At 36.8% G+C, this 26,151-nt stretch overlaps 1 protein-coding gene across 3 annotated transcripts in view; it reads right to left on the bottom strand.

Annotated features, from left to right (window-relative positions):
- FBXO10 (F-box protein 10) overlaps positions 1–26,151 on the bottom strand; it is an 89,222-nt gene that overhangs the window by 13,102 nt on the left and 49,969 nt on the right. For all 3 annotated transcript variants that reach the window (XM_021004614.2, XM_021004612.2, XM_021004610.2), the window contains 3 exons: positions 24,180–24,316; positions 9,369–9,439; positions 1,547–1,699 (listed from right to left, as the gene is read on the bottom strand). In XM_021004614.2, the coding sequence (XP_020860273.1) occupies positions 1,547–1,699; positions 9,369–9,439; positions 24,180–24,316 (361 nt within the window). The remainder of the gene's footprint in view (positions 1–1,546; positions 1,700–9,368; positions 9,440–24,179; positions 24,317–26,151) is intronic.

The raw sequence follows: 26,151 nt of genomic DNA on the forward strand, positions 1-26,151 counted from the left end.
GTAAGTTATAGAACTGAGGCCTAATGAATTGCCCAAGGTCACACAGAGAGAATTAGTGGCAAAGTCAGGACTAGAATTTTGTACCAATCTATTCCACCTCTTCCAAATAAGGGAGACTGAGCTACATGACCTCTTCCGGTTCTGAGATCCTATGTTTCTGTGCCCGAAGACAATTCCACATTTCTATACAGGCCTTTCCCAGGAAGGGAAATACAAATCTTTGATTTTATCATCTGTAAATGGGGATAATAATACCTATACAACCTACCTCACAGGTTTTCTGAAAGGCTAAAATAACGGAATGTTCTGGAAAGTGGAAACTACTTTGCCATCTTTACTTTCTTTTCTTTTTTTTCTGGCTTTTTTTTGGTGAGGCAATTGGGGTTAAGTGACTTGTCCAGTGTCATACAACTAATAAGTGTCAAGTGTCTGAGGTCGCATTTGAACTCATGTCCTCCTGACTCCAAGGCTGGTGCTTTAAAATATTATTCTTACTTTCTTTTCTTTCTTTTTTTTTTTTTTTGGTACTTTGCCATCTTTAAAGCACTGTAATGGCATCATTCTGTAATCCTTTTGCTGGTCATTACAAGCCAGGTTTTGAATTAGCAGCCTGAGTAGGGATTTTTTAAAAAGGCCCTTTTAAGTTACACAGCCAGATTCTTTCTCCCAGCCCAACAATTCCCAGCAGAGTTTCTGCCAAATACTGTGGTGAGTCAGTTATGAACATCACTGTGGCCTTGAAATCAGAGAGGCAACGGTCAACGCTTTTTGTGCTCCTTACGTATGTCTAACCTTCCTCTTCTCTGCCTCTGAGCTCCCTCACAACATCTGAATGAAAATCAGGTTTAGGAAGACCTTTTTTTAAGTCAATTTCACTTTGTTCTTGGAAAACAAAACCGAAAGTTAAAAATATAAAAATAAAACTATGATTTACAACCATACCATGCCATTCAGGGCTTCATCACATTCAAACTAGTTTGTGATACACTTTAAGACCTTTCTTCATCTCTACATCCCGTCATACGGAAACATTTTCTTATAGAGGTTTTCTTTCTTTCCTCCTTCCTTCCTCCTTCTCTCCCTCCCTACCTTCTTTCCTTCCTTCCTTCCTTCCTTCTTCTCCTTTCTCTGTCTCCCTCTCTCCCCACCTCATTTTCTTCCTGCCACTCAATCAGGAGGCACTAGTTAGTAGTGAAAATAAATGTTGAACAGATCTGTGCAAGTGACTTAGAGACTAACCTTGAAGTTTCCTAACTGCACACATATAACCTACATATGACTGCTTACTGTCTTGGGGGGTGGAGGGGGAAGAGGGGAAGGTAGGGAAAGAAGAAAGAATAGAATTTGGAACTCAAAACTTAAAAAAAAACCCCAAATGTAAAAAAAAATTGTTTTAACATGTAATTGGAAAAAATTTTTTTCAAAGTCAAAAGTGTCTCATACGTGTGTGTGTATGTGTGTGTGTGTGTGTGTGTGTTTAGAAAGCCAGCTGTTAAACATTTATCAGCATACACTAGGCAGACTCACTTAAATTTTTTTTTCTTACCATATATAGTATTTCCTTCGATTAGTCCTTTTCCCTGTTCTCCTACAACCACGCCATCCGAATAGCCAAAGCAGATGAGGTTGCTTCTGAGAACAGGGTCACCTCCTCGGCGAATATCTGCACCACCCCAATGATTTTCACGTATAACGTTTTCTAAAGTGAGAGATATAAAAGACATTTGCTAAGCATAATCAATCATTCATAAGGCCTCAAAAGATCTAACTTCTAAATGAATAGGCAAATAGCACTGGGAGTCAGACTTCAAAAAGACTGCAATTCAACATGTGACATCATAGAAGGAAATGTCGGGAAAATAAGACATTCCAGGAATCAGCAGGACACAAGATCTTCTCTTTTCCCTTTATCTGCTCTGCCCATCTACCAAGAGCCATTTCTGAGAGACAGTAAGGTTCTCCAAGATGCCCTATGTAGATTAATGGGGGAGACCAAAGGTGGTAGAATGTGGTCTTCTAATCTGAGTATGGTTCTACCAAGGCATTACACATTACGTATTATTATGGTTACACCAAGGCATTTTTGTTTTTTGGTGTGTTTTTTGATGGGGCATACTGGTAGAGGGCTGGGAAGGGCTTGGAAAGCTCATCTGCAGGATGATTCTTTGGTTCCAGGCTGGGGGATGGGGAAGGGTTGATGTGTGGAAGATCCCATATACAGCACTGCATATCTCTATAGCAGGAAATTATATTAAAATTAACAAGCATTTATTAACTACTTGCTACATGTAGAATACTATGTTAGGTCCTAGAAAATACAAAGATTCATAAAGTACAGTTTCTGCATTTAAGAAGCTTAGAATCTACTTGGGGAGATGATCACTACATGAATAATTTGAATTTTCCATAGATATGCAGTCTGATTATGGGCCTTGGGGACTAATGATTAAGTGAAGATCAGAGGAATGGAACATGGGTTGAATCTAAGTAGCAGTTGATTCACTCTCTAGGCTCACTAGGTACTAAGTCAGAATTTCCCAACTCTGAATACCAACACTACAATAAAATATACTGAACTTAAGCCCAGATGAAATTATAAGACTCAGAGTAATAGTTATATGGAATGCTGTTATATGGGATGCCTCTTTGGGTGAGGGAGAGATACAAGAGAAAATTTAGGTGATATAAAAACAAAATATATCAGTAAAATTTTATTTAAAAAAAAAGGAAGGTCATTTCCAGGACCCTTTCCAGGCTAAAGGGCAGTATCCAAACTGTCACTGAGTATCCAAAGTCACCTCTCACTACCTCAGTTCCTCCATTTGGAAAATGGGAGCCATACAATCTTTTTCCAAACTCCCTAGGCTGTGGCGAGGAGATTCATTTATTAAACATTTCTTCAGTACCTATTATGTATGAGACACTGGGTTAGGTAGACACTTTGGGTGATATGAAAATGGATTTCAAGGAGTTTAGGAGGGAAGATCTGACATACACACAAATTACTGTGCTAGAAGGTAGACGCTCAGAATGACATGAGAAGAGCAAATATGGAAATTCAGAGGACAGAGATCACTTCTGACTAATGGGACCAGGGATGACTTGATGGAGAAATTTTGAGACTGCTTTATTTCCTGGGCTAGTCTCTGCTCTAGGAAAGGAAATGAGAACAGATGACTCTGGGTGAATCATTTAATCTCTATCTGCCTCAGTTCTCTCATTTGTAAAATGGCGATAATAATAGCACCTTATTTTCCAAGGTTGTTGTAAGGATAAATGAGATAATATTTGTAATGCATTTTACAAACCTTAAAATGTTACATAACAATAACAGGTAGCATTTACATAGCACCTACTGTGCATCAGATACTGTGCTAAATGCTATATAAATATTATCTCATAGACTATCTTACGTGTATTAATTATTTCATATAAATGCTGGTGATAATTATTATTCTGAGAAGGTAAACATAGACTTCACCAGACTGCTGAAGGGGACACAAAAAAACATTAAGAACCCCTCATCTAATTGAATGGTTATTATAGCATGTTCTTGTCCACTTACATGTAGTCACAAGGATTCTAGACAAATATATGTCTAGAAAGTCTGTGATCCTATTTAAGTCCTCAAGAAAGAATGGCAAACCATTCTAGTATCTCTGTCAAGAAAACACTATGGATAGTCTGGTCCAGGGGGTCACAAAGAATTCGACACAACTGAATGACTAAAAAACAACAACAAATGTTTAATTCTCAGTGGCAGCAAGACAGCATGGTGGTAAGAGATGGCATGAGAAATGAAATCCCCAGATCATTCCAAAGCCTCACTGGAAACCGCGTTTTGAAGGACTACTTTACCAGAACAGCCCATAAGGAACAAAAGTGACTGTCTCAATTCCTCTCTGATGGAATTTTAACCAACAATGACATAACAAAAAGAAGAACGGGAACAAGTGAGGGTATGTGGATAATTAGCTGAAGATGATCAAAAGTTGGTTATGTGTATTCAGCATCTGGCTTAATAACCACCATCAGGCTGTGCTTGGGAAAGGAAGAGGAGTACAGAATCTTGCAAGGGTTTCTACATTATTCCTATGTAGACAGCTTGTGTCTCAGTTCAAGAGAAAGAACAAATATCAACTGATTTAATACAATGACCATATGGTTCTAGGTTGAAAAGTAGATAGGAATGAGAATGAGAAAAGGGGATTTGGAAGTTTTGCCAATGCAGTCTATTTTCAATCTAGTCAAGTATATCATTATCATAGATGCTCTGGGCTTATCCACACCCTTCTGTGCCTTAGTTCCCTCAGCTGTAAAATGAATTTTGGACTAGAAGGTCTTTGAGGTTCCTTGAAGTTCTGGGATTCTGTTATGCTAACTTTACACATATACAAAGCATGATAATAAAATATCTATTACTATTATTCTGAGAAGGCTTGACCAGACTGCAAAAGAGGTTCAAGACATAAAAATGCATAAGTGTGTGATCTATCCTGTCATTTCAAAGTTTTGACTTAAACTGAAGGTACAAAGAATCTCTTCTATAACCAAATGCCAGAGAAAGGGTGGAGGGTAGGGTGGGATGGAAATTGTTAACAGGACCCTTGGCAAACAGATCCAGTAAAAATAGACAGTTAAATTGTTACTATTTTTGAGAGTCATTATGTCTGCTGGGCTAAAAAATAAATTACTCCCAGTGTCTTATCCGATGATTGTCTTCTCTGTGATAATGAGCATTTCCTCTCATTTCAATTTCTAAAGAACTAGTTGAGTCAGGCTTTTGGAAGCAGAACACAGAGAAAAACAATGTAATTTTTAGTATAATCCTATGTTTCTAAATTTTCTTTTAATAAAAATAAGGACGACTTTTAAAAGTCATATCATGTGAAAGGACTAGGACAATTTAATTAGTATAATTAGACCCTACTTTCAAGTCCCTCCCAGTTCTAAAATTCAACAGTTCTATCATTCTAAATCCACTCTGGCCATCAAGTCTGAAAATCTGAGTAAAAGGCTGCTACATATTCAATGACTAACTTTAATTACACTTAATCTATCATTGCAGCTCTTCATAACGAATTTCTCTTGATTTCTTCACTTTATTATCATATTGTTGTCTTTTCCCCTCTATACAGCTATTAAAGCTTAACACTAATACTTCTGGAACACCCTGTATAATGAGAGAAACAAATCTCTAGTGTTTCAAAAATGCAACTGTCATTAGATCTGGGTCTTTGTTTAGCTCATGGGTTCAAGGCAGCCAGATGGCACAGTGGTTAGAACACTAAGCTTGGAGTCAGGAAGACCTGAGTTCAAATTTGACCTCAGATTTTTACTAGCTGTGTGAAACTGGGTAAGTCATTTAATCTCTAAAATGGGGATAATAATAGCACCTACCTCCCAGGGTTTTATGAGGATCAAATGAGATAATATTTATAAAGTGCATAGAATCGTATCTAGCTCATAGTAGGTATTTAATTAATGCTTTTCTTCCTTCTTTACCTTTTTTTTGATGCTTCAGCAGTCTGATGAAACCTATGGACGCCTTCTTAGAAGAATGTTTTTAAATGCATAGAATAAAATACATAGAATTACAAAGGAAACCAATTATATTGACTTTCAGTTATCAAAATATACATATTTAAAAATAAGTATATAGACTCCAGATTAAGAAGCAATTCTTCCTTTAGAGGGCCAACAAATTCTCTCATAACTCCTCATACCTATGCCTGTGCTAGTCTGCCTGGGAGCTATGCTAAGTAGAATACAGAAAGAGTGGACTCAGAAAAGGACTGTACTAGCAGCCACCAATTTCATCCCAGGTCAGTGATCTATTCCTTTGAAGGTACCACCTGCCCAGGGGTAAGCCAAAATAGAAAGACCCTACCATAGCTAAAAGGGGTAAAATGAAAGAGATATGAGGAGTGGGGTGGGGTGGGCCTATGAATTAGCTGGCAACAGGGGAAGGTCTAAAAGTCACTGACATATGTTCTGAAAAGTAAAGAAGTTTGGACAGAGAAAGTAAAGTGAGAAGTTGGCAAGTGTTGAGAAGTAGTGAGTCAATGAGGGAAGAGCGGTCCTGTTGCTAGGAAATGATTAGTGCAGAATAGGGATGGGAGGAAAATATGGAGCTTGGATGTCATCCAGGCACACTTAATAATAATATTGTTGTACAATGAAGAAGAGTATTCTAGCAGCAGCCAAAATAATCCTTATACCCAAAGTGATCAGAGGCTGGGACAGTGGAGAAATTAAGGTAAGACAGAGCAGAGGATCGGCTAAGAATCCTTTTCTGGGCATAAAGAAGGTTTTTTACTTTATCTTCTCTTCCTTAGGACTTGTAAAGGGAGCACGTCCTGTACTTGACAAGGGCCAATGACGCTTTTGACACACAGTCAATAGAGTATTAGCTCTCCTGTTTTTCTAGCTCTGTGGCTACTCTCCCATGGATCCATTCAGGAGCTCTTGCCTACCTCCCCTCTTGATTCCCCTCCCCTCTCCTGAAGTGTGCAGCCTGTGATCATGGAACAGGTCAGAGGTAATTGGCCTGATGTGGAAATCTAATCTATGACCCCATCTTCTGGAGGATGATCTTTCAATGGCTAAATGTCTGAGCCAATTACACAGATGTCAGCATTTACAACAAGTCTAGGACACCAAAGGAAGATGAAATTGCCTGACTTTTCTCTGGGTCCCTGAAGGGCTGCACAAAACATGAAGCTTAGCTGTCAATAAATACTGTGGTCTCACTAAAGCAACTGGAGATATAGGGAACTGGCAGGGGCTATATTGAGAACAACATCACTGCCATTCTTTAAAACAAATCTAACTGGAAAGAACAGCAGTTTAAAATTCAATTTCATTTAAACGCTTGTCTACTTGACTGTGACGCAGGTGGGAGACTCTTTTCCTGAGTCCACTTTCACTGAAAACTTCTCAGCCAGCTTTAGGGAAGATGACAATTAGGAGCACTGATCGCTGTCATTACTAGGCTCACTTTTTTTTAATGTAGTGTTTTAAGGTTGACAAGACATTTTCCTCATAACAACCCATATTAGAGTTGGCTAAACTGTAATGATTGATAAAAATAAATTTCTATAATGTCAAGCTTGTAGCTCCCAGAACCCTTTTCACAATAGAGACAGACAACTATTTTCCTGCTTGCCTATGCAATTTACTGCTTGTTAAAATTTTGCCTTTCATACAGTTTTTCCTCTGGGCATTCCTATAGCTTTAATCTTTAATTTTTTTAAAAAAATTCTAAACTTAACAAACACTAAATAAATGGCATTTCCATATATATGGACATATATATGGAACAGGAAAAAAGGATTGCATATGAAATTATGAATGTCTGCTAAGTACTGTTTGCTTTTCTTTCTTAAATATCTGATAAAGTCAACATGTTACTTTCAGAGCTAAACTGCTGGTCCAGGATTCTTTTTTTTTTTGCTAGGTAATGGGGTTAAGTGACTTGCCCAGGGTCACTCAGCTAGTAACTGTGATGTGTCAGAGGCCGCATTTGAACTCAGGTCCTTCTGAATCCAGGGCTGGTGCTCTATCCACTGCGCCACCTAGCTGCCCCTCCAGAATTCTTTCTAGTCTTCCTTTTGCTTTCTTCTGTACATTAAAAAAATAAGTCAATGACCATCTTTTGTTTTTCTTTCCTTCTTTTTTGGCTACTTTATATCTAGTCCTCTTCTTTCCCACAACACACCCTTCTCCCCAATAAGAGGAGGGAAAAAAAAGAAAATCTCTTTTAGTAAATACGTAGAGTTAAGCGGAAGAAATTCCTATATTCACCTTTACATTTCAAAATTGCTGAGAAGTTCTCTGCCTATTTCCAAAATTACAATTTCAAATTAATCATCTCAGTCCAAATGATGCAGATTTTTGTTACCCTAGTTAACTGATTTCCACATCTTAAGCAAACATAAGAAAATCGAGTCTTTTAGATTGTGGAAACCCACCCCAATACCCAGAACAACCTAGAACCATAGTTAGTACTCCTACACAGTCTCCATTCCTTAAGGAACTCTACTGGCTACAAAGAATAGCCTTCAATAAAGCTCATTAGAGTATGTACAGTCTATAAATTACATATATGTGGCCTGTTTCTTTCTTTGTGAGGTGCCTTAGTTTATTAAAACAAACAAAATAAAAACAAAATCTACTCATTTACAGAGCAATTGTTGCTAAATTTAGGAAGTAATAATAAAAGGAGAATCTGATCTGATCACTAAAATTCCTCATTCTATGTATTTCCTTTGGATCCCCAAAATAATCCTAGCACACTGGGAGAAAGGAGTAGAGAACTAAATCCCAACCCTAGTTTCAAAATGAGGAAACAGATGGAGGCTCAGAGCATTTAAATAACTTGTCCAGGGTCACACAGATAATTAGGTGAATGAACCAAGACTTCTCACTAACATGACTGGGGGGATGTGGATGAAAAACACTAATATGTGATGAGAAGGCCTTTCCCTACTACCATATAAAAGAAAGAACACCTTTAGATTTGTAGCTAGAATCTGTTATTTGTGACTTGGCCTCTTTGATTCCTACTTGGACTCAGTCTTTGCTCAGAAAGAGCCAATCTACTCCCATTTCCTGATCTTTTCAGTTGTCAGCATTCCACACCTCCCTATTAATTTGATTCTTCTGTGTATGCTGTGTCCTCCTAGCAGAACAGATAGTTGCTATTACCATCATCCTCATTTCACTAATAAAGAAACTGAGGCAAATGGAGGTTAAGGTGATTTGCCCAGGGTCACACAGCTAGTAAGTGGATGAGGCTGAATTTGAACTCAGGTGTTTTTTGATTCCAGGCCCAGTATCCAAACCAGTGTGCCACCTAAGCTTCTTAAGGTTAGTAAGTTAGCTAGCTACAGCTAGTTAGCAGTAGAACCAGAGAGGCAGCTACAACTAGCTGGTTAGTTAACTACTAGTTAGCTATACCTAATTAGCAGCTTGTTAGCAGAACTGGAGATGCAAAGAATGCTTCACTAGGAGCCTGGAGGCTGGAGTTAAATCTGGATCTGACACTTAGGAGTCATGTTACCCTGGCTAAATCAATGAAACTCTCAGAGCCCCAGTTCCCTTATCTATAAGATAAGAATACTAAAGCTTGCACTCCCAGCTCCATAGGGTGGTTGTGGCCTTTATTTGCAACCTACAAAGTGCTATAGAAATGTGAGTTGTGAATATCAGAGAAGAATTTAAGGTCCGTGATTACTCTCATTCTTGGATGAGTTTGCTGCACTAAACCGCACCTTCAAGAATATGTTGCCCTGGTCATCTCAAAGTGAAAGAGGGTGCTGTCCTGGGAGATATACCCTTGGAAGAAGGCATCTTTATTTTCGTACCTGTTATTTGTCCTCTTCCATTCTCGTTTACTGCTATGCCAGCAGCAAGACCTTGGAAAATGTGGTTTCCACTAAAAGGGAAGGAGAGGAAAACTAAGCAATCAGATCAGAGTACAAATAACAATTTATAAAAGGCAAAGCAAAAAGCCCCCCAAAAAACAAAAGGGGGGGGGGGATGGAACCACTAGCAAAAACAAAACTGGCCAAAACTGAAATAAATTCCAAATGCTTTTTCTTTTCCTGATGGATCAAAATGATAGCAGCATAAAACATTTTTTGGATGATTCTTATTCTTTAAAAATAAAGGGGTTTTTTTAAGCTTTTTTTTTCATTAATCAGAATTTCCTTCTATATGCTGCTGATAGCATATAATGAAGGGCATCATTAGCAGAAAAACAAGTATGAAAAAAAGAAATTTTAAAAACAAGTAGGAAGATGGGTCCAATGGAAATACACTCCTTCAGAGGCTACTTTCTTTCTTTTTTCATTGATGTTCATGCAAAAAAGCATGGCTTCTAGATGGGCATAAAGCCATACAGAGCATATCTGAACCATTATACTATAGCTACACATTGAGTATCTGCATGTACAAAACTACATCTGCAGACCTAGAAAGTGAGGTCATTATAAAAACATCTGGCTCAACAAAACAATCTGGAATAAGAGTTTAGAAGAAGTTTATTCAAAGACACAGCTACAGGAAACATAGTCAAGTCTTTCCACATACATCTAACTATGGAGAGCAGCTTTTGGCAGAGTCCTGCACATCAACCTCACAACCCCCAAGCCAAGCAGAGAGCAGACATTTTATACCGTAAGGAAAACAATTTGTTGTTTTGAAAGCTATCTATAACTGTGCTTGCAGACAAACTTTGTTTTCTCTAAAATTCACCTTGTAAGGAAGGGGCAAAATAACTTTTTTTTCCCTACATTTTTCTGGGATAACTTAATACTCTTCTTGTAGAGCAAACTGGGATGGGAATAAATTCAAACACAGGGGCTTGCTCAATCCACACTGACATGGAAGCTAGTTCCAAAATGGAGCCACTTGTGTCAAGAGAGGGAAAAATAAAGGACCCCATTCTCTTTGACTCCACAGTGATCTCACATCTTATGCCACACATCTTTGTCCCTTCTCTGGGTTCCAGTTTCTCCATTTGCAAATAGAATTAATTGCACTTGCCTCAGAAGAACTATGATGCCATTGAGAATTAAGGACATTAATAACTGAATTAAATAATTAAGTTATTTTTATTAATGGAATAATGTTATTGCCACTCAGTAGAGATCCAACCTATCTCTTTAGAGGTAGCTAGGTGGTACAGTGGGTAGAGCACTGGACCTGGAATTAGGAAGATCTGAGTTCAAACCTGGTCTTAGACAGTGCTAGCTATGTGACCCTGGGCAAGTACCTTAACCACTGTCTACCGAAGTTTCCTCTATTGTAAAAAGAGGATAATAATAACACCTACCTCCTAGGGTTGTTGTGAGGATCACATATTGTAAGAAGCTTTGAAAACCTTAAAGTATTATATAAATGCTATATTTATTACATACATGATTGCTATATTGTTTTATTATTGTTGTTATAACTGCCTTATGTTTTACTGTTTTCAAAATGATTTCACATACGTTATTCGATTTGCTCCTCCCTGCAATCCTATGAGCAGGCACAGCAAACAGCCCTGTTATAAAACAGCCCTGTTTTATTTTATTTTCTTTTTTTTGGGCTAGGCAATAGGGTTAAGTGACTTGCCCAGGGTCACATAACTAGTAAGTGTTATATGTCTGAGACCAAATTTGAACTCAGGTTCTCCTGAATCCAGGGCTGGTGCTTTATGCACTGTACCACCTAGCTGCCCCAACAGCCCTGTTTTATATATAAGCAAACTGAGGCTCAAAGTTTAAATGACTTGGACAAGGTCTCAAATCCAGGATTAGAACCCAGGGCTTTGAACTCCATGTCCAGATCTCTTCCCTATAGAGTTAGACACAGTCTTATGCTTTCACAATGGCATACTGGAGTAATGTGCCAAAGATCAATAGCTTTCCTGATGCTTTCTCCCAGTGGGCCTTGGACATGATTATCAGTCCAGTGGGTCTATGTAAAAAAAAAAAAAAAAAGAAATGTGGCAGCAATAACTTAAGACCTTGGAAATAATTTCCTTACATTGCCTAGAGCAAATTTGGTCTTCTCATCCATCTGGATTTGGGTGGAGAAAGTAAGAATATTAGGCAAAGAATGACTGATGTGGAAAATATCATACACTGGGAAGGGGGTTGAATTAGATGATCTCTAGTGTGTCTTCTAGTTCTAGGGTCAATTAATATGATTATAGAAAGCGCTCTGTGAAATTTAAAGTTCTGTACAAATGTCAGCTAATCCCCTAGAGCTCCACTCACCAGTCTTTTGTACTGCAAGTCTTCTAATGTTTTCAGGTTCTTACCCTCCAAACACAGTGATCTCTAGTGATTTTCCTAAACACTACTTTTATCATGTAACCTGCCCAGCTCAAAAATGCTCAATGGTTCCCTGTTGCCTAAAAATAGGATTACAGACAAACTCAGATTAATTACAATGACCAATTTTGGTCCTAGCTAACCATGGAATTTACCTCCTCTCACTTGAGAGGTGGGAGTCTTAGGAAGCAGAATACTGGAATCAGGATCACAGGAAGTAAAATAGATAATTTTGATTACATGAAATTAAAAAAAAAATTGCACAAACTAAACAAAATGAAAAGAAAAGCAGGAAACTGGGGGGGGGATTTTACAACAATTTTTTTTGATAAAGGCCTCTTTTCTCAAGCATATAGTGATCTGAGCCAAATTATCAAAATAAAAGCCATTCCCCAACTGATAAATGGTCAAAGGATAGGAACAGGTAGTTTTTAGAAGAAGAAATCAAAGCTATCAACTGTCACATGAAAAAATGCTCTAAATCACTACTGATTAGAGAAATACAAATTAAAACAATTCTGAAGTGCCACCTCATACCTCAGATTAGCTAATAGGACAGAAAAAGAAAATGATAAATGCTGAGGGAACGTGGAAAAAATGGGATACCAATGTATTGTGGTGGAGTTGTGAACTGGTTTAATTTTGGGGAACAAAGGGCTATAAAACTGTGCATACCTTTTGACCCAGTAATACAGCTACTAAATCTATACCCCAGAGAGATCAAAGAAAAAGGAAAAGGATCTATTTGTATAAAAATATTTACAGCAGCTCTTTTTCTAGTAGCAAAGACTGGGAAATTGAGGGGATGCCCATCAACTGGGGAATGGCTGAACAAGCTGTGGTATATAATTGTGATGCAATACTATTGGGCTATAAGAAATAACAAAATGGATGGATTCAGAAAAACCTGGGAAATCTTATATGTATTGATACAAAGTGAGGTGAGCAGAACCAGGAAAACACTGTACACAGTAACAGCAGAATGATCAATTGTGAATGAATTAGCAATTTTGATCAATATAATGGTCCAAGACAATTTTTTTTTAGGCAGTTGGAGTTAAGTGACTTGCCCAGGGTCACACAGCTAGTAAGTGTCAAGTGTTTGGTCTGAGGCCTGATTTGAACTCAGGTCCTCCTGACTTCAGGGCCGGTGCTCTATCCACTAAGCCACCTAGCTGCCCCTGGTCCAAGACAATTTTAAAGGAGTTATAATGAAAAATGTTATCTACCTTCAGAAAGAGAACTGATGAACTCTGAGTGCAGACTGAAGCATACTTTTTTCCATTTACTTAATTTTTCTTGTTGTTGTGTGTGTGTTTTCTTTTGCGACATGGCTAATATGGAAAAGCTTTTCCAAGACTTCACATGTATAATCAATATCATTTGCTTGTCTTCTCAAGGGGTAGGGGTGGGGCAGGAGGGAGGAAGAAAATTTGAAACTCAACATTTAAAAAATTAATCTTAAAAAATTTTAAACATAACTGTGAAATATTTAATGAAATTATATATATATATATATATATATTACTAACAAAGCATAAAAATCTTTAAAACAACAGAAAATAAAATAAAAAAATTAAGTGCTTAGCCAAGTTTTTTTTTTGAGGACTTCTACAACCTGACTGCAAGATAAATTTCCAAGAAGCCTCCCCTCCTCTGACTGCCCCCACTGCTTCTAGTTCAAACTATCATTTCTCCTACTTAGACTTTTTTTTTTGCTTTTCTGAGGCAATCGGGATTAAGTGACTTGCCCAAGGTCACACAGCTAATAAGTGTCAAGTATCTGAGGCCAGATTTGAACTGAGGTCCTCCTGATTCCAAGGCCAGAGCTCTATACACTTTGCCACCTAGTTACCCCTTAGACTATCTTTCTTACATCTTTCCCAACCTATCAAATCCTATCTGTTCTTCAGAGCTGTGTTCAAGTTCCACTGACTCAGTAAACACTGTCTGTGCCATTCACTTGACACTTGAATGGAATGAAAAATGAACTTGCCCAAGTGCTTTGGAGAGAGGCAGCATGGGGTGACAGATTCTAGGCAGCGCTCTAGATCTGGAGTGAGCTATTCATGTCTTAGCTCTCATAGTGGTTTTGTGCCTTTGGGCAAGCCCTTTAACTTCTCTGAGATTCTATTTCTTATCTTTTAAAGGGCACAATACTTTCACTATTCACATCACAGGAAAATGTTTTTTATGCCTAACAATGCCATAATAAACATTTCTTTTTAGTTGTGTACCTCTCATGAAACTCGTGAGTTTGCTTTATGTTAGAGTTATTTATATTTATATCCTATTTTCTGGACTCGAGGTCCTTCCAGGGCCAGAGCTTCAGCTAACTTGTCTCTGTGTCTTGTAAAGGGCCCTCTTTGCATCGAGTACGTAAATACCTTGACTAAGCCTCTATGCCATCTATAGCAGTGATTGGACAAGGGACCAGGACAGGACTACCTAGACTGACTTCCCAGAAACAGAAGCAATAACCCATATGCATGCTGTAAAAAGCAAAAACATTTTGCTTCCACCTTAAAATTACTGGAGTTAAACAGGGGAAATTATCTGTGATAATTACATGCATCTGATATTGGATGAAAAAGAATGCAGTAGGATGGATATGAATAGGCTGCTTTGATCTTCTTAGGTTTCAAATCACCTGGTGGTTATTATATATGACCTTTCAATTAATGGGTATTAACTGGTCCCTGATTTAGGGACCAGTATCATATAATTATCTCTAAGAACAACTGCTGGCACACTGAATGACAGGTTGTGTGTCACAGTGAACAAATGTGTGCTTCGTTCTCTTCATTCAAGTAACTTCAGGGATATGTTTTAATTATCTCTTAGAACTGAATATGTAACTCAGGGGTCGTGGGACACTGAAAGGATTCTTGCCATTTAAAAGACGACAAAGGTAAACGCAAAAGAAATATACACATATATAGAGGAGATCAAATGAGATATCTGTGAAGCACTTTGCAAACCTTAAAATAATACGTAAATGTGAACCGATAGAAACATATGCATATGTAATACACACCTACATAAATCTCATGAAGTTAATCCTACTTAATTACATAAAAATAAGTTAAGATTTTTGTTCATATATGCATACATATATACACATAAATACATATATGTTGTTGTTTAGTCATGTCTGACTCTTCGTGACCCCATTTGGAGTTTTTCTTGGCAAAGATACTGGAGTGGTTTGCTACTTTCTTCTCTAGCTCATTTTACAGATGAGGAAACTGAGGCAAACAGGGTTAAGTGACTTGCCCAGGGTCACACAGCTAGTATCTGAGGCCAGATTTAACTTCATGATGGTGAGTATTCCTGATTCCATGCTGGACATTCTCTATCTACTGAGCCATCTAGCTGCCCAAATACATATAAATATATGTACAGGCATACATATATGTATACATGTGCATATATACATATATGCATGTATACACAACATATGTATGTATATGTGTATCTGGGCAGCTTAGTGGCACAGTAAATATATCTATATATGTATACCTAGATCTTGTCACAGAAGCCATATTGAAGTCCTATGAAGTAGGGTTTATTATATCAAATTAAGTTAAGATTTGTGCTTAGATAAAAATAGCATGGTAATTGGATAACCTAACAGAGACTAGAAGCAAGGGCAGGGGGCAGGTGATATGCCCTGTGAGCAACTGACCTAAGTAAGCCTTTGGCACACAGGGACAGGGATAGCCATAGCTATATGAGTAACGCGAAGTCTTTGTTGGTGTCTACAAAATTCTTTGTAAGCCCTGAAGGAGCATAAAGAAATGGGAACTGCTATGGTGTGTGTTCCCTATGTGTGTTCTGCCACTGTACTGACATGCTGGGAAGACAGCTGGAAAAGGGGGTGAATGATGAGAGGACCTTAAATTTATAATGCCATTTTATACTTATCAGTGTGCTTTCACATAAAATATTTCATCTTTACAAAATCACTGTGCATTAGGAGGTATTTCCCAGCTGGCAGGTAAGGAAACAAGGTCCCAGAGGGACTTGGCTAAGATTACCCAAACACCTGGTGGCAGAGCCAGGACATAATATGAGTGGCCTTGGTACTCTATTTACTACCTTATGTCACCTCTTCTCAATCATACTGACTTGTCAGTCATCGATACATCTTTACATGATCACTCTTTACAAAGAATACTCTTAAAAAGCAGATTCTTTTACTTTTATTATTAGAACAAAATCCATTTTCTCCTTCAGTATTCCAGTAATTTATATACATATAGGTATGTTCCTACATCATTAATTGGTTATATTTTGGAAAACAAAACTTCGTTGCACACAATCTGGCCTGATGTGTGAAATGCATGTACATTTTGAAAAGAGTAATTTTGAACCAAAAGATAGCAAAATAAATGATTGAAACGTGGTCTTGGGTGATCAAAATTCAGACTATAAATGTTTGAATTAGGTTCAGCATTTACTGAACGTGACTTACCACATTTTCATTCCTTCATGTTTTATTATTTAAATTAATCTGATTTAGTTTATATATTTTGTCACACATACTTTGGAGGTTTGTTGAATGACTATTAAAATAGGTTGATTGCTCTTAAGCAAAGAAAAATTAAGTAGAAAAGTAGAAATGAAAACATTATCTAAGTCAGGTGCTTTTCCTATTACCCCTTCTCCTTAATTCTATGCTGACTTATCCTATGACGCACATGCTCTAGACTAAATTACTTCTCCTCTGTTAAATGTAAGGTTTTATATTTATTAAAGGTCAATTCAGGGAATTCCACATATGAATCAGTGAGATAAATGCAGAGAAAATTGGTTTCCATAATTTTGAAGATGCAAACATCCTCCCATTGTGAGGTAAATTCTTAGTCAGAGACCCAACTCCCCCTGGATGACACTGCATTCCTAGCCCCCTTCTCAGCACTGGCAGTACTTTCTCTCATACCACCCAACATAAGGGTTCTGCAGGGAGAGTCAGAATACACCTTGCCTTTCACTGCCATTTCCAGACTCTCCCTTTGCCTGAAATCACTAGGCAAACTCTCCTGTGTTGAGGTTCAATCCATTTCAAGTTATCGCCCAAGACATATTCTAGTAGCAGTTATCTGCAGGCTCCCCAAGTCATTCTCCCTCCTTTTTTCAAGGGGTTCAGTGGCTGGTTTACAATCTCCCTCCCCACCCCAATTCCTGACCTTGTACTAGGGGGCTTCAACATATGTGCTGACGTCCCCTCAAACATCCTAACCTCCCAATTCTTCTATCTCTTCAACTCCTATGATCTACTCCTCCAATCTACCTGAGCCATAGAGTATTTGTCACACATTGTTTATTTCTCCAACACCCTCACCCACAAATGTCAAACTTCAACAATCAAAAATCACAAAATCCCTTTAACAGATCATATCATGTCTTATCCCTCTGGGATAAACCTATTCTTTATTCATTTATTTTGATTTATCAACAATCACTTCTATATTTTTATTCCCCTTCCTCCCCACCACCCTTCCCAAGATGGCACATAATCTGATATAGGCTATACATATACATTCTTATTAAACATATTTTCACATTAGCGATGTTGTAAGTAAAAATTAGAACCAATAGGAGTAACCACCAGAAAGAGGAAACAAAACTCAATAGAAGAGGAAAAAAATAGCAATTTAACTTCCATAGTTCTTTCTTTGGATGTGGATAGCATTTTCTATCACGAGGCCGTTGGAGATGTCTTAGATCCTTGTATGGCTGGGAAGGGTTAAGTTTATCAATATTAGTCATCGCACAACATGGCTGTTATTGTGTCCAACGTTCTCTTGGTTCTGCTCATTTCACTCAGCATCAGACCATACAAGTCTTTCCAGCTAAACCTATTCTTTGTCCCCACTGGGTCCTTTACTTCCTCCAACCGTAAGTATTCTGTGAAGCTAATGCCACTGCTCTAATCTCTTCTTCCTCCCTTCCCAAAAACCATGCTATAGCTACCCAATTCAATTCTATGCCATTCTCTAGTTTCAGATCCCTTGCCCTCTGTCCAGTCAATGTTCATGACTTGTGAATCCCAACCCTAAATTCCTTCTACCATTTGCCTTCTCTGCTTAATGAAGATGGAAGGAAATCATGCCACATGAATGCATACACCACAAATATATGTCACCTAATCTTAATTAGGCACAGTTAAGAGCAAGAACATTCCTCTCTAATTGATTTTCTACCCTACTCTCCACAGGGGCTATTCCATACCTTCTCTTCTCTCCATAAACCTCTCATAGTATCCTTTCCCCTCTTTTCTCTCAGATGAAGTCCTCTCCTCACACTTTAAGAAAGAGAATTTTCCAGGGATCCCTCTTTTCCCCTTTTCTATATCTCAAAACTCCTTGACATTACCCCTATTGACTAGTCTACTCTAGTCTCTGATGTAGAGGTGGTCCTTTCCTTGCTAAAACTTACCCCACTACCTATACCCTTGACCTGGCACCTTCTCATCTGCTCCAACAGATTGCCTCTGTAATTATCCCTCTGTCTCTCTCATCTTCAACCTCTTCCTACCCACTGATTCCTTCCTTGTTGCCTACAGACATATTTACATCTCCTCCACTCTAAAAAACCTTCACTAGGATCCTATCATAATCACAAGGTAATATTCCCGTGTCTTTTTTCCCTTTCACAGACAAAGCAAAAACAAAAACAGACTTAATTAAAAGAGATAAGCAGGGAAACCACATCTTGCTAAAAGGTACCACAGACAATGAAGTAATATTACTACTAAACATATATGCACCAAATGACACAGTGTCCAAATTCTTAAAGAAAAAGTTAAATGTGGGAGGAAATAGACAGTAAAGCTATACTAATGGGGGACTTCAACTTCTCCTCTCAGCGCTAGATAAAACTAACCATAAATAAATAAGAAAGAAGTTAAGGAAATGAATAGAACTTTAGAAATGTTAGATATGATAGACCTCTGGAGAAAACTTAATGGAAATAAAAAGGAGTATACCTTTTTTCTCATCTTCACAAAAAGTGACCATGTATTAAAGCATAAAAACCTCACAAACAAATGTAGAAAGCAAATGCAATAAAAATTTTCAGGCAATAATGCAATAAAAATTACATTCAGTAAAGGGTTGTTGGAAGCATAGATTAAAAATTTGCTGGAAACTAAATAATCTAATCCTAAAGAATGAATGGGTCAAAGAACAAACCATGGAACCAATCAACAGTTTCATTGAAGAGAATAACAATGAGACAACATATCAAAATTTGTGGGGATGCAACCAAAGAAGTACTTAGGGGGAAATTTATATCTCTAAATGCAAGAAAGAGCAGAGCAATGAATTTGGCATAAAATCAAAAATTACTAGAAAAAGAACAAATTTTAAATCCCCAGTTAAATACCAAAACAGAAATCCTAAAAATCAAAGGAGAGATTAATGCAATAGAAAGTTAAAAAAAATTATAGTAAATAAAACTAGGAGTTGATTTTATGGAAAAACCTCAATAAAATAGATAAACCATTGGTTAATTTGATTTTTAAAAAATCAAGAAGAAAACCAAATTACCAGTAACAAAAATGAAAAAGGTGAATTCATGACCTCTTCCATGAAGAACAAATTAAAGCAGTTATTAGGACTTATTTTGCCCAATTATAAGCCAGTAAAACTAACAATCTAAGTAAAATGGATGATTATTTTAAAAAATATATAAATTGCCCAGATTAACAGAAAAGGAAACAGAATACAAAAATAACTCTATATTAGAAAAATATATTGACCAAGCCACAAATAAGCTCACTAAGAAAAAATTCCCAGGATCAGAAGGATTTACAAGTGAATTCTACCAGACATTTGAAGAACAATTAATCCCAAAACCATTTGAAAAAGTAGGTAAAGAAGGAGTTCTACCAAATTCCTTTTGTGACATGAACATGGTTTTGATATCTAAACAAGGGAAAGCAAAACAGAGAAAGAAAACTATAGACCAATTTCCCTACTGAATATTGCTGCAAAAATTTTAAATAAAGCACTAACAAGGAAATTACAACAATGTATCACAAAAATCATACACTATGACCAGGTGGGATTTATACCAGGAATGCAGGGCTGGTTCAATATTAGAAAAACTATCAGCATAATTGATCATATCAATAACAAAACTAACAAAAATCACATGATTATCTCAAAAGATAAAGAAAAGGCTTTTGACAAAACATAACAATCATTCCTATTAAAACACTAGAAAGCATAAGAATAAATGGAACTTTCTTAAAATGATCAGCAGTATCTAACTAAAACCAAGATTAGGCATAATTTGTAATGGGGATAAGCCATAAGCTTTCCCAGTAAAATCACGGATGAAAAAGGATATCTATTATCACCATCATTATTCAATATTACATTAGAAAGACAAGAATAAAGAAATGGAAGGAACCAGAATAGGCAATGAAGAAACAAAACTACTACTATTTTCAGATAACATGATGGTATACTTAGACAATCAACTAAAAAACTACTTGAAGCAATTAACTTCATCAAAGTTGCAGGACATAAAATAAACCCACATAAATCATCAACTTTTATATATACATATATATGTTACCAACAAAATCCAGTAGCAAGAGACAGAAAGAGAAATTCCATTTAAAATAACTGCAGACATTATAAAATGCTCAAGACTCTACCCAGAGACTATCTGAACACAATTACAAAGCATTTTTCACACAAATAAAGACAAATCTAAACAACTGAAGAAATGTTAACTGCTCATTAGGTAGGCCGAGCCAATACAATAAAAATGACAATTCTATATATATCTCTATCTCTGTATCTATCTATCTATCTATCCATATATCTATATATTTATCTCTATCTCTATATCTAACTATAGTAATCTAGAATTTGATAACCCAAAGATCTAAGCTTTTGGGGCAAGAACTCATCATTTGACAAAAACTGCTGGGAAAACTGGAAAAGTCTGGCAGAAAGTAGCCATACCAACATCTCACACCATATACCAAAATAAAGTCAAAATGAGTAGATAATTTAGACATAAAGGATCATGTCAGAAGTAAATTAGGGGAGCATTGAAAATTTTACCTGTCAGATCTACGGATACAGAAAAGAGTTTATGAACAAATAAAAGATAGAGAGGATCATGGGAAGTAAAATGGATAATCTTGATTACATGAAATTAAAAAGGTTTTGCACAAATAAAACCAACATCAGAAAGAAAGAGGAAAGAAGGAAAGTGGGGAAAACTTTTACAGCAAGTCTCTCTGATAAAGCTTCAAATATATAGGGAACTAAGTCAAATTTATAAAAATAAGAAGCATTCCCCAATTGATAAATGGTCAAAGGATGGAAATAGGCAGTTTTCAAAAGAAGAAATCAATGCTATATCTATAGTCATATGAAAAAATGCTGTAAATCACTACCGATTAGAGAAGAACAAAAAAACAAAACAAGCATTTAGGAGAACAAGGAATAGCTTACTTGTCAGATGTATGGAGAAGGAAAGAATCTATGACCAAACAAGAGAAAGAGAACATTATGAAATGCAAAGTGGATAATTTTTATTTCATTAAATTAAGAAGGTTTTGTACAAACAAAACCAATGCAACCAAGATTAGAAGGAAAGCAGAGGGCAGCTAGGTGGCACAGTGAATAGAGCACTGGCCCTGGAGTCAGGAGGACCTGAGTTCAAATCCAGCCTCAGACATTTGACACCTACTAGCTATGTGACCCTGGGCAAATCACTTAACCCCAATTTTCTCACCAAAAAGCAAACAAAAACAAAAAAACAAAGGAAAGCAGAAAGCTGGGAAACAATATTTACAGCCTGTATTTCTGATAAAGGCCTCATTTCTCAAATAATAGAGAACTGTGTCAAATTTATAAGAATACAAGTCATTCCCCAATTGACAAATGGTCAAAAGATATGAACAGGCAGTTTCATATGAAGAAATCAAAGCTATATCTATAGTCATAAGAAAAAAATGCTCTAAATCACTATTTACTGGAGAAATGCAAATTAAAACAACTCTGAGGAACCACCTCAGGTATCAAATTAGCTAATATGACAGGAAAGGAAAGTGATAAATATAGGAGAAGATATGGGAAAATTGGAACACTAATGCATTGTTGGTGGATGACCTGATCCAACCACTTTGGAGAGCAATTTGGAACTATGCCCAAAGGGCTATAAAACTGTGCATACCCTTTGATTCAACAATACCACTACTGTATCCCAAAGAGATCATAAAAAAGAGAAAAGGACCCATATGTACACAAATATTTATGGCAGCTCTCTTTTGTGGTAGCCAAGAATTGGAAATTGAGAGTATGCCCATCAATTGGAGAATGTCTGAATAAGTTGTGGTATATGGTTGTGATGGAATATTACTGTGCTATAAGAAATGATGAGAAGACAGATTTCAGAAAAACCTGGAAAGTTATATATAAACTGATGTTGAGTGAAGTGAGCAGAACTAGAGCATTTTACACAGTAACAGCATCATTGTGCAATGATCAACTATGATAGACTTAGTTCTTCTCAGCAATACAATGATCCAAGACAATTCTAAAAGACTCATGATGGAAAATACTATCCACAACCAGAGAAAGAACTAAGGAGTCTTAATAAGATTGAAGCATATTATTTTTACTTTTTTGTTGTTTTTTTCTTTCTTGTGGTTTTCCCCTTTTGTTCTGATTCTTTTTGTTTGTTTGTTTGTTTTTGTTCTGATTCTTCTTTCACAACATGACTAATGTGGAAATATGTTTAACATGATTGTACGTGTATAACCAATATCAGATTGCTTGAGATCTTGGGGAGTGGGGAGGAGTAGGAGGGGGAGAAAAATTTAGAACTCAAAATCTTACAAAAATGAATGTTGAAAACTATCTTCACATGTAATTGGGAAAAATAAAATACTATTTATCAAGTGGAGGGAAAAAAGAAAAAGAAAAAATGAGGCCTTAAAGATTAATGTAAAACAAAGATAAAGCCAACTGGTAGAATGAAAAATTACATTTGTTTAAGGTCAAAAGACATGCCAATGAGGCACGGTCTGTGTATCACAAATAATCATGTAGACAACCACAAAGGGAAGGGCATGCACAACTTTCAGGACCTTGAAAAGGATAGAGTAACTGGTTGCTACCATACAACCCTCAAAAGAGTAGCATCCCTCCCCTAGGGCTAATGCATCCATTTTAAACTTTATAGCCTTTTGTGAATAATAACAATGTAAATAAAAACAAGATATAGCACAGAGATGGTCTTACCAAGAAAGGGGCGGCTGCAACCACTCAACTCTCCAAAATGCAAAACCACTACATCTGTTTGGGGCAGACTGGGGAGGGGCAGAGAGAACAGTGGCAATAATGGAAATTTATAGCAGCAATGGGTAGCATATGGAAAAGGACTGACTGGGGTATATAAATGGCATGGACACACTCCATATGGGAAAACCTTAGACATAATGATAATGACATCAATTCTCAAAATAATGTTTATGATACTTTTATGTATATTTAATGCTTAATATATCCACAATTACCTAAATAATCCAATCAACAATATCTGAATTAACTGAGATACTGACATTTTATATGAATTAGGTGACCTGATGCGTTGACTGGAAATTTTCTTGAAAACAGATTAAATGCTACAGAGAAGCACGGAAAGACCTATATCAGAGGTTCCCAAACTTATTTGACCTACTTCTGCTTCTTTGGCCTGCTGCTGCAGAAAGCGTTCCCAAAATTATGACGCTGCTTAATAAGATGTCATGAGAACTATGCATAATATTAAAAAAAAAACCCTCCCTCTCACTCCAAAATGAAACTGTCACAGCACACATTTTGTTGTATCCTTTCTCCCCCACATATGAAAGGCCAAATGTTCTTACTAACAATTTATTATAATGTACCAACGTGGCTGTTTTATAGACCATAATATTCTTGTCAATGTAGTTAGAGCTGCATGAACATGAGTCACAACTCTCAAGTATATAGTCAGGGGTTTAATTTATAGATAGTTTTAGAAATTAATTTTGTTTTAACAAAACATTCTGTACTTCAGTTTAGTTAGAGATACAACTTGTGATCATTCAGTTTCTTGTCATCCTTTGGCAATTTTACTAGAACTAAATCAATAAAGGGAGAAAAGAGAATCTATTGTGCTTGTGTAAGGTAGCCACCTGTGGAAGACGTTTAACTTGTGAAAACATCTAGCATGAAACTCAAAAGTGCACGTGTGCACATGGGGGGAAGGGGAATAGAGGCCATGGGAAAAGCAGATGGAGGGGACACGAGGCAAGAGAGAAGAGGAGTGAGGAGATCTGAATAAACATACCTCACAATGGGATTTCCATTATACAAAATGTAAATGCCAGCTTCTTTATTTCCATATATTTGATTGCTACGGATGATGCCTTTTCCGTTGCCAAGGACGACGATGCCTGAACGAAGGCCACTGTGTATCTTATTACACTGCAGGATTTTTATGCACATATGAAAAGAATAAAAGGCAAAACAGAAGAAATATCAGTCATGATGGTGAGCAATGGATGACAAAGACAAAAAGCTGCCGTACATCTAGACAAAGATTTTTTTTATGAAGAAAAAATTAATTTCATTTTGCTCGGAATTTAAAACACACAAAACCATTATGATGGACCATGTGCTTTTCCTTTCATCTACTGAACATAATTTGGTCATGCTTGTCTAATGGTAGATTGCTTGTCTAATTACAGATTCTTCACCTTCCACTCTCATACTACAAAAGGAGGGAATTTCGATTTGAATAATCTAATAAAGACATATTCTTTAACATTATGTAAATCTAAAAGGGCCAAATGGTAACAATAACAGCATTTGCATGGCACTCTAAGGCGTGTAAAGCATAGGTTATCTCATTGGTTCCTTACAAGAACCCTATGAGATGTTCTTATTATCCCCATTTTATAGATGAGGAAACTGAGGCTGAGAGAGGTTAGAGGGCTTGCCCAGGGTAATACAGATAGTTAATGTCTGGGGCAGGATTTGAACTCAGATCTTCTAGACTCCAAATTTATTCTGCCCACTATGTCTCAAGATGTTTCATAGGGTTAAAAAAAAAACACATTAAAAGAAAGACAATTTTAACAAGCTTTTTTTGGTCTTTCAGAATCCCAGTATACCACCTAAACAGAATGAAACACACTGATCTTATTTAACAGTTGATGCTGCATAAGCTGGTAAAAGTGAGCCCTGAACCGTAGGCAAAACCAGGGTGGTTGACTTAAAGCAGTCCCAATATCACACAGACCAAAGCAATTTCTTCCAGGGAAGCAGATGTCCTTTGCCTCCTCACTAGTAATAACTGCATGTTTTCCTTTGGATTGGAAAAAAAAAAAAGATATGCTACAAAACTACGTCCCATTCCTGAAATACTACCCCGAGACAGACTACTGTCCCAAGCTTCCTAAATAAAGATCATGCAAGAAAAGTTCAAATATGATGCATTACAAAACTGAAATACTAACTAAAGTAAGTTCCCACAAACTCCCTAAATAAACCTAGTTGCGGATAGAATATTATACAATTATGATGAAAGAAGTCCAAATAAGATGTCTCCTAATGAAAGAATACAATATAGAAATATGAGGGAAAGACTTCTATTTCACTGTGTGCCCTAGGACTTTTAACCTCTGAATGCATCCGTTTCTTTGTTCATAAACCGAGGATAATTATATAATTTCTTCACAGTTTTCTATTGATGTGGGTAGCAAGAAATCAATGTTAACCACTGTGACTACTGGCACCTCCATTTCCAGCCCTTTCAGTAATCTGGACAGAAACTGTAGCCACCACAAGCTACCCTCAACAACATTCTTCTCGGTCCATAAAAAGACAGAGCACTTATTTTTCTTTTCAGTGAAGGTGGGAAACATTTCTTAAATGACAGTTTTAAAAGTAAAAGCTCTTATTTCAGAAATTAATCCTCTGCAGGCCTGACTGAGTACACTTTCCAGGATGTGACTCACTTGTGTGTAGCCAAGAACCTTCCTTCTCATTTGCAACGACAGTTTTGATTCTTACTGAGATTCCCAGAACTCCTAAAGATTACTCAGACATAAAAATCAACAGGCTTGGTTACCCTATCAGAGAAGAGCATTTTCCTACAGGCCAAAAGAATCTAACTCATCATCATACCTTATTATCGTCCTCCTCTGGATCCTGGAATAGAATACAGTGACACTGCTTTCTATCTATAAAACAGTTTCATGGTTAAAAGCAACAGAAATATAGACTTTTAATTGTTCACTTGTGCCTCAAAGGAAACA

Source organism: Phascolarctos cinereus, unplaced genomic scaffold (genome assembly GCF_003287225.1).
Source record: "Phascolarctos cinereus isolate Bilbo 61053 unplaced genomic scaffold, phaCin_HiC Scaffold_4;HRSCAF=312, whole genome shotgun sequence".
NCBI lineage: Eukaryota > Metazoa > Chordata > Mammalia > Diprotodontia > Phascolarctidae > Phascolarctos > Phascolarctos cinereus.